The sequence below is a fragment of the Panthera onca genome, chromosome A1, assembly GCF_046562875.1.
Source record: "Panthera onca isolate mPanOnc1 chromosome A1, mPanOnc1 haplotype 2, whole genome shotgun sequence".
NCBI lineage: Eukaryota > Metazoa > Chordata > Mammalia > Carnivora > Felidae > Panthera > Panthera onca.
In genome coordinates this window covers 124,233,012-124,249,292 of record NC_138339.1, presented here as the reverse complement: position 1 = coordinate 124,249,292, position 16,281 = coordinate 124,233,012, and the positions used below count along the sequence as shown (strand labels likewise).

Sequence of the window (16,281 nt, the reverse complement as noted above, 5' to 3'; positions counted from 1 at the left end):
ATAATAGTATAAAATCTGTACCCCATAGGATTGAAAAGATTAAATTAAGTAATGTATGTAAAGTATTTAATATGATTATGGACCATATTTCAAGCTTAGATTATGATCAGACTGAATTTGCACATATGAGATCCTGGTTTTACATTTCCATTACTTAATATTAGACATTATAATATACCTAGATTTGGTGTATTGCCTAAGTAATTTAGTTTATGTAGACATAGTTTGTTTTTATCATTTATTCCTGTGTTGGCTTATGTCTCCATCAAATAAATCACAAATAAGTTTTTTTGTTTTTGTTGGGCCTCATCGATTATAAAAACTTGTTTTGTGGTATGGTAATTCCATAAATATTCATGCTGGACCAATTATGTTTACAATTTATTTAATGTTTTTGATGTAAATTCTCATTTGTTTTTTTGTTTTTTGTTTCGTTTTATTTAAAAAAATGTTTGAACATTTTAAATTTATTATGTATTTTGAGAGAGAGAAAGAGAAAGAGAAGGAAGTGGGGAGAGGATTAAGGAGAGAGAGAATCCTAAGCAGGCTCTGCACTGTCAGCACAGAGCCTGACGTGGGGCTCGATCTCATGAACCATGAAATCATGACTTGGGCTGAAATGAAAAGTTGGATGCTCAACCGACTGAGCCACCCAGGTGCCCCTAAATTCTCATTTAAATACATGAAATAAATGTTAGCTATACTTAAAAAATAAAGTTTGGTGAATAGTCCCACAGTCATAATGCCTAGTCTGATTTTAGTTTATGAAGGCTTATTATTTGAGGAAAGTGAGAAAATTTAGACTGACACTATATTGCCTATCTTTGCAAAATGGTAGAATAGGTAAATTGATGTTGTTCTTGAGATAGAGCACACTGATAGTCCAGACCTTTGTATGCTATTGGAAAAACTTACTGAAGAGTAATGCTGCCTGACTTTTTTTCTTTTTAATGGTTATTTATTTTGAGAGAGAGAGAATACATGCTCATGAGCAGGGGAGGGGCAGAGAGAGAGAGAGAATCCCAAGCAGGCTATGCGCTGCCAGCACAGAGCCCAACACAGGGCTTGATCCCACAACCATGGGATCATGACCTGAGCTGAAATCCAGAGTTGGACGCTCAACCTACCCAGCCACCCAGGTGTCCCAATGCTGCTTGACTTTTTAATTCTCTGTGCCATGAATACATGAAGAGTTCCTTAAACATAATCCCTGATGTATTAAAAAAAAAAAAAAAGTAGTAAATTTCAAATACTTCTGAAATAAGATGTAATTAAAATCTTGAAGTTATTATTTAACATGCTGAATGGTTTTCTGTTTGCCTCTCCATATCTGTTTTCTACCCTTGTTCATCCTGTTCTTTGCCCCAGGATCTGACCTGTCTGGACAGCCTCCAGGCTGGGTTTGACCAGTGGTAGCATCAGTAGGAGATCAGAGGAGATAGGAGATAGAGGCTGGGGTTTTATTCCCCTGGCTCCCACCCTGCTTGTTGCTCTGGGTGGCTAAAGTCATAGCCCCTGTTGGGTGGTATTCTCTACACACCTTGCTCCCTGGATTCTGGTAACTGTTGCCTCCTTGTTTCTTCAGGCCTAAGTGACCTAACAGCCTTGTGGTTTCCCTGTACTTTCCTTATACCTTTGTAGCAGAGACCCTAAAACGTCTTTGAGTTAGTTAGTTTGATTATACCAGCTGTTTTCTGTTGTACCTTGATTGATACATGTTTCCATTTTAAAGTTTGTCTTGGGTTTTGTAGTATGTCCTGGTCATTTGTAGTTTTAATTGGGCCTAATTCTTAAACCTTCACCTGTGGCTTTCTGCAGTAGAATCCATTGAGTAAGTTGGCCATGGGCTTCTTTGTGCCTCCTGTTGATAAAATAGTCTTTTGTAGGACCTGGGTCTTGGTGGTGTATATTCCTATAAACTAGTGCTTTTCTTGGGAATTAAATTGCTACTCATTTTATCCTAAGGTCCCAGCCTGGTAGAAACTTCATTCTTCCTTTTGGATGTTGCCCAGTGTTCTCCTTCGGTAACTGGTAACAGTTTTTCACACTGTGTGTTTTCTGGCAGAATTCCTCTCCTGCTATATGCGTAGCCCCTAGACTATTTTCACCTTTAACGTCTTCTCTGCTCAGGCAAGATATGTAATAATTAAGCTTCTCATTGAACCTCTTATCTTTGCAGACAGCCTGAGTCCAGAAAAGGGGTATTTCCTCAAGAGCAATATTTGGGTGTGATGTATATACTAGCTCCTTTAGTGTCCCTTATATCATTTAAGCAGCAACCCCCCACCAAGGAAATGCTAAACCTCGTAAGGTCTGGAGGCTCTTTGGAGTTTACCTTTTTCTCCTTAATGTTTTTCTGGAGCATGGTGTGGTGGTGGTAAGGATGTTGCTGAAAATAATAATGAGTAACTCTAAAAAGGTGTTTACTATGTGCTACACACTGTTACAAACCCTTTATAAACACACATTCATTTAATCTTCACAGAATAGTATAAGGTAGATGCTGTAATTGATAGATACTCATTTAAAAAGATGTCCATTCACTTATTTTTGAGAGAGAGCACACAAGCATGAGTGTGTGGGAGGCAGTGAGAGAGGTAGAGAGAGAATCCACAGCAGGTTCCGCTATCACTCAGAGCCAGATGAGTGGCTTGATCTCTTGACATGAGATCGTGACCTGAGCCAAAATCAAGAGTTGAACACTTAACCAACTATACTCATCTTTATAGATCAAAGAGCTGGAGTACAGGGAGGTTAAATAATGTGGCAAGGTCATTCATCTAGTCAGAATTGGAGCCAGGTTTTTAATCCAGGCTGTCTGCCTCCAGGGGCAGAGATTTTGTCTGTTCAAATGGCTTTTACAATCCCTGGTGCTCAGAATATTGCTTGGATATGGTAGTGTTTACTAAATATTTAATGAACAAGTGAATAAGCCACTTTGCTGTACTGCACATCCATCCTGGAATGGGATTCTAAATGTGGTGCTAATCTGTTATTTTCTTGGGCTGGAATATAATTTGCTCACTATAAGTGTTGAATTTCCTTTAGACTGCAGGCTCTTCTTTTACTGTAAAATAGATGGCAGAGGTGGGGATGGGCCAGCACTGACCTTAGTCCCTGTGAGGAGAATTGCATGTGCCTCCTGTGGTCAGTTCTGTCTCTTAGTCTGATAGAGATGGAGTACCTGTATGGTTACCAAGTACTGGGTGGTGGATGTTCCACCCACCCAGGTACTAGAGCTTATTGAGGCATTTGGTAAAAACATAATGCTTCTTACCTAGTCTCTGAACTCTGACTTTAATGATTTTTTTCCTGAAAACTTGAACAGACACAGTGGTAATGGATAGTAATGAATTTTTTGTGTAAATGAATATGGACTAGCTGGGTTTGCCTATGGACCTTTTCTTTAAGTGTAGTTGTTTGAATTCAAGAGAAGATGTCTGATCACATGTGTCTATGGGTACAATTTTATATTAACAGTATAAAGAGGGAAATGAGAGGAAACTTTCACTTGAATTTCCAGCTCTTGGGTAGAAGGAGTGCTATAGATTACTTAGAAGTAAGCTTTTATTTTTTGGTCACTGCATGTGATGCATGTGATGCATGTGATGGTTAGTTGAAATCACATTGAAAGCCGTTATTTCTTCTTCATGTTTTCTGTTTGCTCCTGAGTGTGCTTGAAACACAATTGGATTGATAAAGTTTGGGAAAAATTGGCTAAAGTAGACCAAGGGACTCTGATTTCATAGGTAATCTATTATTTTCCTTAATAGCTCATTTTTTTTCACCAATCCAGATTACTTATCACTGTTACATATTTTGAAAATAATACTTAAGATTGATTATTATTCTTATAATAGTAAATAGTGCTGCCTTGTGGTAGTGCCCATTTTCCTATGTTTACTTAACAAAATCTAGTTTCTTTGTACTAAGACAAAAGTAGTTCTTGAGAGAAAGCTGAACACTTTAGCAGTTAGGACAAATGATGATATATAGTTGTCATTTTCATCATAGGTTAAAATATATCCCCCTTACTTGGTAAATAGAAACCTCTCAGGCATAAACTGTGATGAGGACAAGATGTGTAGAAAATGCCACACACAACATGTGCATCAGCTGCTTAAGCATAATGGTTAGCCCTTGCCCCTTGTCATAGCTTGAATCTTGAGGTGATCATCAGTTCTCTAAATCCATGGGGTCCTGTTTCTGAATATTGTACCTACTCTAGTCTTTAGAAAGGTAGAAGTTCTCATACCAGGCCAGGCAGGGGCTTTAGGAAAGTCAAGTGTTGAATAGTAATTCTGGCATCTATTAACTTTGGTCACCACAAGTGTCTTTGGTAACCTTTGTAAGAGACTGTACTGATCTAGGTTATAGATACTTAGGGAAGAATTCCAAAGCTAATTGCAAAGCATTTTATGAAACAGAGGACGATATAAGTACTTAGATGCAAATGCCTCCCTAGAAGACTTCACAGTCTCTGAGGTTGTGGTGATGGCCAGGCATTTAGAAAATGCCACACAGAATGTACCCACCATCTGTTTTAACTTAATGGTTAGCCTTAGCCCCCTGTCATTGCTTGAATCTTGAAATGATCACTGATTCTCTAATAAATCCATAGGGTCCTGTTTCTGAGTATGTAGCCTAATGTACTATGCTACAGGGCATTTGGAGTGCTGTGAGCTATTACTTGCAATTCAGATTCCAAATGAGAAAAGAACTCTAGGAAGAAAAGTAAGCTGTCATATTATACAAGGTTTGAGTAAAGATGCAAACCTAAAATATATAGTGAAATGAAGTTATCAGAAAAAAGAAACCACTTAGATGTCTCTAATGCTTAATTAGGAACTCATCTAAAAAGATGAGCCATTAAATGGCTAAGTCAGACTTCAAATTGAGTTATTGACTTTGGCATTTCTTAGTTAATTTTCTCTTACTGTTTACACATGTAATACTCTTTTAAAACATTTAAATTTGTACTGTAGGGTTTAGTTGGTGTAATTAACATTAGAATTCTATTCACAGGTAAAATAGAACAGATCAGGTGGTCAGTTAGTGTTATCACTTCTAATTCTCTTTTGTGGTGGTAATACATACTTACTAAAGACTTAAGTCTCTCCCTCTCCTCCTGAGCACTTTGAGTAATAATGGGATACCAGAAATATCCTCTTCCTATCTTGGTTATTTGTCACTTATTTGGTATCACTTATTTGTCACTTAGTATATCCACTCAGTCTAATAGATGTCAGTAGTAAGATCCATGCTAGGAATCTCAAGTTTTTTTAAACTGTGGATTATAATTATGGTGTAGAGGAAATTGAAAAGGACAGTTTCACTTAAGACTGCATGTATATAAAGTATTACAATAAAATGGAAACCTTTTGAGAAAAAGAGTGTGTGAGTAGAGGAGAGGGGCAGAGTGAGAAAGAGAATCTCAAGCAAGTTGCACACTCAGTACAGAATCTGATGCGGGTCTGAATCCCAGGACTCTGGGATCATGACCTGAGCTGAAATCAAGAGTAGAATGTTCTCAAATGACTGAGCCACCCAGATGCCCCAGACAATCAAATAAAAACCTTTCGGATTAAAGTCATGGAGCACATGAATCTCAACTTTATGCCTTAATGACCTATGTCCTAAGGCCATCTTTGGGATGGGGAGTGGGGTGGGGGAGTTGTGTACTTAAGAGAACAGCTTGGCGCATCCTCACCTAGTTGGTTTGCATAGTTCATGTACATCTGTGGTGTCCCAGCCCAAATTAACAAAACTCTTATAATGAACTTTTGTGACTTAATGACAAGTACTCAAACTAAATCTTACCCTATTTAAATGTGTATTTGAATGATTTTTCTAATTTGGTTGGAATAGGTACATACAACTTTATGTAGTTGTGATGAAAGTGCCTAGTCAATTTTGTGCTTTGATTTTTAGTTAGTGCTATGCTAGGTGGCTTACATGCATTATCCCATTTGATCCTCAGGACAGTTAGAAGACAAATATATTATGTTCCTGTTTTACAGAAGGTGAAACTGAGTATGGGGATTTTATTTTATTCTATTTTTAAAGATTTTTATTTTTAAGTAATCTCTACACCCACCATGGGGCTTGAACTTAGAACCTAGAGATCAAGAGAGTCTCATGTTCTAATGACAGAGCCAGGCAGGTGCCCTGAGGATGGGAGTTTTAAATAAGATCACAATAGCCAGGTAAAAGAGCTGGAGATTCAAATTCAGAAGTGTCTGGTTTGGAAAAGTTTGAACTCTATGTACTGACCCAGGCTGCCTCCTTTGTTATGAAGCTAAACTGTTAATGAAAGTATTGTGTCTAATTAGTAGAAATTCTTAACTTTTCAGCATTTACTGACAAGTTTTTTTATGATTACAACCCATATAAAGACTGCTCCAATTTCTTGTTTTCCTCTTATAGGAACTGAAAGATGTGGGCCATCGTGATCAGATGGCTGCAGCCAGAGGAATCCTGCAGAAAAATGTTCCGATCCTTTATACTGCGTCCCAGGCATGCCTCCAGCACCCTGATGTTGCAGCCTATAAGGCTAACAGAGACCTGATATATAAGCAGCTGCAGCAGGCGGTCACAGGCATTTCCAATGCAGCCCAGGCCACTGCATCAGACGATGCTTCCCAGCACCAGGGTGGAGGAGGAGGAGAACTGGCTTATGCGCTCAATAACTTTGATGTAAGTTACACTTGGGAAGAAACATCAGGTTCTCGACCATCCACCCAAAGTTAAGAGACTTCTAGGGAAATGTGATCAAGGTTTCTGATGAAAGTTCAATTTCTACTTAGATTTGTAATCTGTGTCAAAAGAAATTTTAGAAATCTTCAGTCAGTTTGATCTGACTTGGCCTACAACGTTTTTCTTGTTCTTTTTCTTTTGTGTTAAACTTATGAATTCTTTTATGTAACTTATGTGTCCTATCCGATCATTCTCTGTTGAAGATATGAGTTTGGTTGATTTCACCCAAGATTTTAACCTTTTGGTAGATGAAAGCTCTCTGAGATATAGAGGCAAAGTGTATGTAGACTCTCCTGCCTGGAGCCCACAGACACATCATAAGTGATTACCACAGAGTATCTTCAATGTTGTCCTTACTTGTGTGCCTAGATGATATACTTCTCAATAATCACAAAATTTAATCAAGTGGAAGGAAATTTGGGCCTAAAATACTTTCTTAGCATAATTCCATATAATTATCTTTTATGGTTGATGCCATGGGTCTGTTCTTTATATGCATTCTGTGTGCACACTGTTCTGTGTATCAACTCTAACCTTAATTCTTTTGGTGGTTTTTGTGTTTTTTTCAAAAACTTCTACCCACAATGCCTCATGGCTTCCAGTAGATGGCAGCAGTTTAAGATTTCTTTTTAAGGTTTTTTTTTTTTTTTTAAGCCAACTGGTTGGGTTACATTAAAAAAATTTGTTTTTTTAAACATCTATTTTTTTATTTTTGAGAGAGACTGAGCACAAGCAAGGGAGGGACAGAGAATGAGGGAGACACAGAATCCGAAGCAGGCTCCAGGCTCTGAGCTGTCAGCACAGATTATGACGTGGGGCTTGAAGTCACCAACCATGACATCATGACCTGAGCCAAAGTTGGACACTTAACCGGCTGAACCACCCAAGCACCCCTACATTTTTATAAACAAACAAATAAGTTTAATAAATATTTAATAATTACAAATATTTAACAAATATAATAAAAATTAATTAATTAATTGATTGATTTAGGGAGATTATGAGTGGGAGAGGGGCAGAGAGAGAGGAGAGAGAGAGAATCCCAAGCAGGCTCCACACTGTCAATGCAGAGACCGATGCAGGGCTTGAACTCACAACTGACATCATGATCTTGAGCCGTAATTAAGAGTCAGGATGCTTGACTGACCTAGCCACCCAGGTGCCTCTATTTTTTTAATTAACATAGAAAATTGACTAGCCTGTGGCTAGCATCTTTTCATAAGTAGGAATACTTTGAAATATAGAGTCTATATAATGGAGTGCATTTTGTTTTAAAGTTTTTCCTTGCCTTTAACTTTTCTTACTTTGTCTCACCTTTTACTTTGGCTTGGGCAACTGATCCTTGCTGATGTACATGGCTGATTTAAGACTTCATAAATCGTAAAGACAGTGTTAATTCTACAGATCATGGTGTTAGAACTGACTTTTTACTCTGGAGCCTTAAACATTAAATGACATTATAGCAAACATTTACCATGCATCTTATAATTTATTGGCACTTTTTTCCATCCCCCTCAAATTTGGCAGTTTTAGGTATTGGCCTCTTTGAAGGCACTAAGGATTACATTTTGCCCTAACTTGAGTAGTAACTGCCAGAGCCCACTTAACCTCTTAGGGCTAGAGTGAAACTTCATATAATGAGGGGGTTGGACGAAATGATCATAAGCCTGTTGCAGCTCAGTGACTCTATTAAAATTCAATCACGATTCATTCTTCATTCCTGTTGGTCAGAAGGCATTGTGTATTCAGTTTTGAATACACAGTAAAAAAGAAAAATATCCGTTAAAACGTAGGTTAATAATGAACTTGAGGTATTGCATTTTCAGTTTTGAAACTGATGATTCTTGGGAAGGGAAAGAAGAAATAGATGTATACTTACTGGCAAAGGGCAAGCTTTTTTAAAGAAAAAACTTGGCATTTAACTTGAAATGAGTGCGTAAGAATAGTCCCTATAAAAAAAAGTTAAATGCAAAATATTTGCACAGACATTTACCAGTGTCAGAATAAATTGTATCAAGTGGAAAAGTTGGAGGGAGGCCAGTAGCTGCTGTCCTTGGGGTATTGATGTTTGACCTTGTACTTAAAGCTTGCTTGTGACCTCACCTCATGCATCACTGGTAAAGTTGGATTTAAGTGGAGTTGGGGGGGAGTGAAGAGGAGACAGTGAGGATTTCTTCTTACTGGGGCAGTTATACTTCACAGGGTGGCTTTGTCGGGATGGATTGTTATCATCTCTCACAGATAGCTGGAAGCCTTTAGGTAAAGAAAGCCTCTAATTTAGACATAACAGGGTAAATTTGACTGCATTATTTATACAGTTAGATGAGATGTGTAAGATGAGGAAAATAGATTGGAATTGATTGTAAATGCATCTTTCTCAAACTTTGAGGATAGAGTCGTTCTGTTTTTATTGTTTTTTTGCTGTGAAATAGTTTGGCTAATGTCATGGAGCAGTTTTATACTCTACGTAGAAAAGGAAAAGAGAGCTAACTTATTTTCCTTGCAGTTCTCATTTGGTAACTTCACTAATAATGTGTAAGCTGACATGTAGATGTTCAGATTCAGTAGCATGAACATGATTTTTATGCTGGCATAATTTATATTTGCATTTGTGGTAGATCTTACCTAGGCCCCATTCAGTTGGAAGTATTGCTTCCAGTTCCTTTGAGAACAGTATCTACCATAGGGCAACTTGTATGTCTCTCATCTACCAAGAAGTATAACTTGCTTTTAGGCATTGGAGTTTTTGTATTAAATCTTGATGTTTCTGATCAATACTTTCCTCACCTTCTTGAATAATGGAGGGAACAGAAATGAGCACTAAGATTCAATAACACTTTTCTCTGCAGAAACAAATCATTGTGGATCCCTTGAGCTTCAGTGAGGAGCGCTTTAGGCCTTCCCTGGAGGAGCGCCTAGAGAGCATCATCAGTGGGGCTGCCCTGATGGCTGACTCGTCTTGCACGCGTGATGACCGGCGTGAGAGAATTGTGGCAGAGTGTAATGCTGTCCGCCAGGCCCTGCAAGACTTGCTCTCAGAGTACATGGGTAATGTGAGTATTCGAATTTTTCTTTGAAGTAAGAGGTGTTTTTCATAACAGATGCTGGATCTCAGATGTTTAAAAAAATTTTTTTTTTTAATGTCTATTTTTGAGAGACAGAGAGGGGTGGGAGCAGAGAGAGAAAGAGGAAGACACAGAATATGAAGGAAGCTCCAGGCTCTGACCTGTCAGCACAGAGCCCGATGTGGGGCTTGAACTGTGAGATCATGACCAGAGCCAAAGTCAGATGCTTGACCAACTGAGCCAACCAGGCACCCCTGGATCTGAGATGTTTTAACTAAAAATGACAAGTATGTTCTTGGCTCTGTGACCCTTTACAGTGGGGCAGAATTTTCAAGGAATGCATAAATAAACGGGGTTCTATGTTCCCCATCTTTTTAAAAAAATATTTATTTTTGAGAGAGAGACACACACACACACACACACACGCACGCACGCACGCACACAGAATCTCAGGCAGCCTCCAGACTCCGATCTGTCAGCACAGAGCCTGACGTGGGGCTTGAACCCATGAACTGTGAGGTCAGGACCTGAGCTGAAGTCAGACACCCAACTGACTGAGCCATCCAGGCGCCTCTCCCAACTTTTCATATTGAAAAATTTTTAACTTGTGAAAATCATAGAGTGAACACCTATTTTTTATCTAGATTCATTAGTTATTATTTAGATACATGTGTATGTTTGTGTATATAAATGTATGGTGTATTTCTATAGATATATACATACATATAACATTTTTTTCTATTAAACATTTGGAAGTAAATTGCTGACATTGTGTTGCTTAAACACTAAATATTTCAGCCCCCATGTCCTAAGGATAATGGCCTTCAGTATCCTCAAAATTTCCATCATCACATCTAGGTGGCCATCTAATTTTGGGCAAAAAAGAATGGTGAAAATATTTATAGTTGGGAATTTTTTTCATGAACCGTATAGAATGTCATAAGACTAGGTAATTACCAACTAGAGCTGTATTAGGCAAACTGAGTAGTAATTTTGAATTTTTAAGGTTTGTGTTTAAAAACTGGTGCTGATGGGGCGCCTGGGTGGCTCAGTCGGTTAAGCGTCCGACTTCAGCTCAGGTCACGATCTCGCGGTCCGTGAGTTCGAGCCCCGCGTCGGGCTCTGGGCTGATGGCTCAGAGCCTAGAGCCTGCTTCCAATTCTGTGTCTCCCTCTCTCTCTGCCCCTCCCCCGTTCATGCTCTGTCTGTCTCTCTCTGTCTCAAAAATAAATAAACGTTAAAAAAATAAAATAAAAACTGGTGCTGTTAAAAAATAGAAAAAGAAAAGCAGTGCTATAAAAAATTTTTTCCTTTAGGTAACACTGTATCTACTAATTTTTATTTCTGTTGTCATTATCTTCCTATTTCCTTTAATACTTCAATTCCAGTTGTTTAACGCTTGGAGTTATTGTAATTTATACCTTGTACCCAATATTTACTGTTGCAGGAAAGGAATAAATTAAATAAAATTTATATAAAATCATTTTAAAGGGAAAAGGAACAATACAAACTGGTTCTTACTAGTGATTTTTGCCTGTTTAATGCTTTTCAGGGAAAGGTCTTGATACTTTCTCATTTATTCATTTGCTGTACATCTTATTTGTTCACTTATATGCCTATTTAAGTGAACGTATAATAGTGGGTCATGATGGAGTTCCTAGGGGGAGGATGAATGCCTTAGTGTGTTTATCTTGTTTCTACCATATTGTGAAATTAGTGAAGCATATTGAATTTTTTAAGCCATTGCCATGTTTTGATCATATGCAGTCTACCTCAGAAAAATGAGATTAGAGGCTTAGTTAAATCAAATGGAAAAAGCAGCTGATAAGTCATAGTGAAAATGTGGTGCACATTTAAAAAACCTTATCTAAGTTTGAAAATCAGAAAATATAAAAAAATGGATAATTTGAAGAATGGTTCGTGATAGTAAGAGTTTTAAACGGGGGCGCCTGGGTGGCTCAGTCGGTCAAGTGTCCCACTGTTGATTTCAGCTCAGGTCATGATCTCACGGTATGTCAGTTCCAGCCTGCATTGGGCTCTGTGCTGACAGTATGACTTGGGATTCTGTCTCTCTCTCTATCTGTGCCCCTCCACCTCCCCTGTTTGCTCGCTCTCTCTCTCTCTCTCTCTCAAAATAAACAAATAAACTTAAAAAAAATTTAAAAAAAGTTTTAAACAGGGAAACAACGGACTCCGGGTATGTGTGTGGATCAGTTATCTGCTATCACATGTAGTACAGTAGTGGTAAAAAAAAAAAAAAAAAAATCTAATGCAGTTATGATTAGGAAAACGCTTTGAAAACAGTCTTTGGGGGGGGAAGAATATGTGGTAAGTTTGTTCTTATTGCTCCATATGAGAGCTTCCTAACCATTCTGCATATGAGAGCTTCCTAATGATCCCTTGAGTCTTGGGTTTGGTTGGATCTTGGGCTAGTTGTCTCTGGTCGTGAGTAACCTTCTAGTTTCTCTCCAGAGTGTCATACAAGGAATATTTTCAGTTTGTGCTGTGGATGTAAGTAAACGTAGGAAACGCTCATTTATACTTGAAGACCTGAAGACTATAACATCACTCTTACATAATAACATTTTATTATGTACGGAAAACTAGATCTTTGTACGGATCTATGTACGGAAGAATGATCTTTGTTTGGCTTAAATTTAAAGATCATGGTGGATATTTAGAAAGATATTATCTTGAGATTCAGATTATACTTTATTTTTTATTTTTTAAATTTTTTAAATGTTTATTTATTTTTGAGAGACAGAGAATGAGCAAGGGAGGGGCAGAGAGAAAGACACAGAATTTGAAGCAGGCTTCAGGCTCTGAGCTGTCAGCACCAAGACTCAAGCAGGGCTGAAACTCACAAGCTGTGAGATCATGACCTGAGCCAAAGTCAGATGCCCAACAAACTGAGCCACTCAGTCACCCTGAGATTCAGATTATATTTTAGAAGATTGTCTCTGGGCATATTTTTCTTAAAGATAAAATATTTAGTTCCTTTGTATTGACTCATGTAACCTTGAGCAGGCTAGGTGCTGTCAAAAGTGATGGAGTGAAGATAAAGTGGAGGTGGGGGGCTTAGGGGAGAGGGCAGTGAAGCACATTTGAAAGCTTAGTAAGTAATAGGGTCTGCAAGAAGCAGAAGCAACTGGGATTATAATTTTGCTTATTTATGAAGCTTTCAAAAACATATAGAACCTTTGGTAACAATCAACTGGCAGTGTCTGCCTATCACTCTGTTCATACTGAGTATGTGTCACATGCAAAGTCGAGTGCTGGGCACTGTGTAAAAGGAGGAATGATGCACTGATCGTTTCCTTTTGAGAGGGTCTCTGTAGAGCATGTATAATAATGACAATTTTTACTAGTCACTATTTTTATAGATAAAATAAAATCTTGCTATAGTCTCTAGTCTTGCTTCTTCATCCTGTGTTGCCACTTAGTAAGTTCCATTGGTTTTCCAAACTCTGTGGCAGTGATTCTGAATTTTAGATGCACATTAGAATCCCTGAGGAACTCTAAAAGAAATCTTGATGTGTAGGTTATACCCCATTTAAATCAGAGTCACTGAATTGAGGTCCAGGTGACAGTATTTTTAAAAGTTCCTCAGGTGGTTCCAATGGCAGAGAAACTCCTCTGGTGGTTTATTGCATGTGTCCTTTACTGTCTTCACTGCCTTTGCTTTATTCTAGGCTTTACTCAGTTTCTCTGTTTTCTAGTCTGTTCTACTTGCTCAGGCCAGCCTGAGCTTATGCCTTCAGTAGGACATAGTTCATTATGTGTTTGAAATTCTTTTCCCACTTCTTTAAAACCTAACCTGCTCTTGGTTCAGGGCCCACATTTCCCCCATCCCTTTGCTGAAGGCTATTTCAAACTGCACTATTCTGCATTATTTCTTTGTTGGTTGAAGTTTTGTACCCAATTGTTGACTTCCCTGAATTGTTGCTTAGTTGTATTTTCTTTATCCATGTAATTTCTGTAACTGTGTTTTAAGCTTTTAAAAGACAGGAAATATTTTTAAAATACTCTTTCAGGAACTAGTGTAATACTAGAGGAGGTACTTAGTAAGTGATTGCTTTATAAACTCATGCTGACTTGGGAGAATGAATAAAACGAACAATTTTGGATATTCATGGTGCTAGGGATACATTAGTGACTAAAATAAAAAAAGATCCTTCCCCTTATGGGCCTTACATTCTAGAAAGTTACAGGAAAGGAGGCCATGGGTGGTTTACCTCTACTTCCTGTAGATCTGTCAGTATACAGATGACATTAGTAGAAAAAATTAAACCGTGTGCTCTGAAACAAGCAGTGAGGCAAAGTGGTATCCTGGGTCATAGTAGAGTTAAATTTAATTCATCAGGTGAGAGCCAGACTCCCTCTTAAAGGCTCCAAGGGCCAGGAGGCCAACAGCCTTAATGTTCCTACATGCATTGTGGTTTAAAGTGTTGGAAGTTACTTTTGCCTGTATTGCTAACTTAACTGTAGAGAGCTAAGAGATATTGATGTTAAAAGTAATGCATTTGACCCTTACTTACTTAACATTATGGAAATGCCTCAGATGGATGACAGTAGAGGTCTTTTGACATTGAATGGATCTTGGTGGTTCCACAAATGATTTCCAGGTTTCCTTGAAATGAAATGTGGTTATTGTGGTTAAGTTTAATTTGTTCCTGCTCTGTCAGCTTAAGGTTACTCCTGGGAGGGTTCTAGAGAAAGAAAAACAGCTTGGATGGGTGTTATAACCTTAAAAGGTTTAAAAGTAAATGGATTGAAATAAAATGAAATATAATTGAATTTAAAAAATTATCACTCTATTTTTTCATAATTGAAAGTTATGCATATGCAGTAAATTACTGAACCACCACTACCATATGTAGGAATATGCATTCTAATTTTTTCTCCTTTTTTGTATGGAGGTTTAAAAAATTTTTTTTTTAAATTTTAAAATAGTTTTAACCCTCTTTTTTTTTTTCCATGTTTTATTTAATTTGAGAGAGAGAGAGAGAGCGAGAGCACACGTGTGTTCCCGTGCGCTTGGGGTTCAGAGAGAGAGGGAAGGAGAATCCCAAGCAGGCTCTGTTGTCAGCTCAGACATGGGCTCTGTTGAGGGATATGCTGGTTGTCAATATGTTGCTTTCACCCTTTATTAGGGCATCTGCTTTGAGTTGTTTTCCCAGTAGTAGAATTTACTGTAACCACGCTTATTTGTCTTTGTTACCACACCCATCTTCAAACCCCCAGACCTTTTCAAAAAATAAACAAAACTCTTCTTCCCCACTCCCTCACCCCCAGCTGCTAGAAAATTTAAAATTGTGTAAGTAGTTTTTATTACTTGTTCACATTATATCTCTCTTGGGTAGTTGTAACTACTGGGTAACCAGCCAGTTAAGGTGAGTAGATAAGAGTTTAGCATCACCCTCCTCATTGAATGTCCAAAATGGTACAGTATCCATATACAGTAGCTATCATAGCTTGTATTTTTCATACCTAAAACTTTAGTTTTAGACAAAAAAAATGGGTAGAACTTAGGACCTGGTGAGGATGATGTTGCTTAAGGATAAGTTTTATCTTTGTTCTTGCCCAAAAACATTGGCTACAGTGGTATTAGGATCCTAAAAGGGGAATTCAGTAACTGGGCATTTTTTGGTATTGTACTGGGCGTATATTTGAGAGCTTTGACTATGTTAATACAGCAGGTATAAAATTTTTATTTGATTTGGATAATAATTTGATAAGGAATGTATGAAGAGGATGCAGTTAATAGTCACTTTCAAAGATATATTGTTACTGTAGTGAAGGGAAGCACTTAATTTAGATGCTAATCTCTTCTCAGTTTTGCAAATGCCTTCCTGGAATCATATTAGCAAAGCCAGAGCTTCCCAGCCTTTGAAGGAGTCTTCGAAGAGCTTGTTACTATATCATTTTGTGCTGCATTTCTTATTTTCAAAATTAGAGTAGCTTACTTTTTTTCTGATTATAATTCTATGTTCGTTATATATCACGTGTACTCCTACCACCTATTTTTGGTGTCCAGCATTCCAGCCTCCATTGTGCATAATGTGTAGATGTACATACATATCTGTTCTTACCATGTCTTCTTTTTTTCTTTAAAAATAAAAAGTAAGGATTATCTGCATACCATATGCCACTGTGCTAAAACACATACATTATTACCTATTTTACTGCCATAATAACCCTTGGTGGTTATTTGCTTAAAAATGAATATACATACAGCTGAGATCTCTGACCTGAAAGTCTGAACTCTTAATACTTTTATCATTGTGCATCTTCACAGCAGCAAATACGATTTTACATCATCATCTTTAATGGCTGTGGAGTTTTCCACTGTTACCGCTTTATAGATGACTGTTATGAAATTAGATACTCCACCCTAAATAAGGTAAACCCAGGTGTGGTATAGCTGCTTGAAGTGAGTGGAACACAAAGATTTTTATAG

The 16,281-nt window shown here is 37.8% G+C and overlaps 1 protein-coding gene across 2 annotated transcripts in view; it reads left to right on the top strand.

Annotated features, from left to right (window-relative positions):
- CTNNA1 (catenin alpha 1) overlaps nucleotides 1–16,281 on the top strand; it is a 177,086-nt gene that overhangs the window by 59,986 nt on the left and 100,819 nt on the right. For both annotated transcript variants that reach the window (XM_078450571.2, XM_078450572.2), the window contains exons 6-7: nucleotides 6,427–6,696; nucleotides 9,606–9,809. In XM_078450571.2, coding sequence (XP_078306697.1) covers nucleotides 6,427–6,696; nucleotides 9,606–9,809 — 474 coding nt within the window. The remainder of the gene's footprint in view (nucleotides 1–6,426; nucleotides 6,697–9,605; nucleotides 9,810–16,281) is intronic.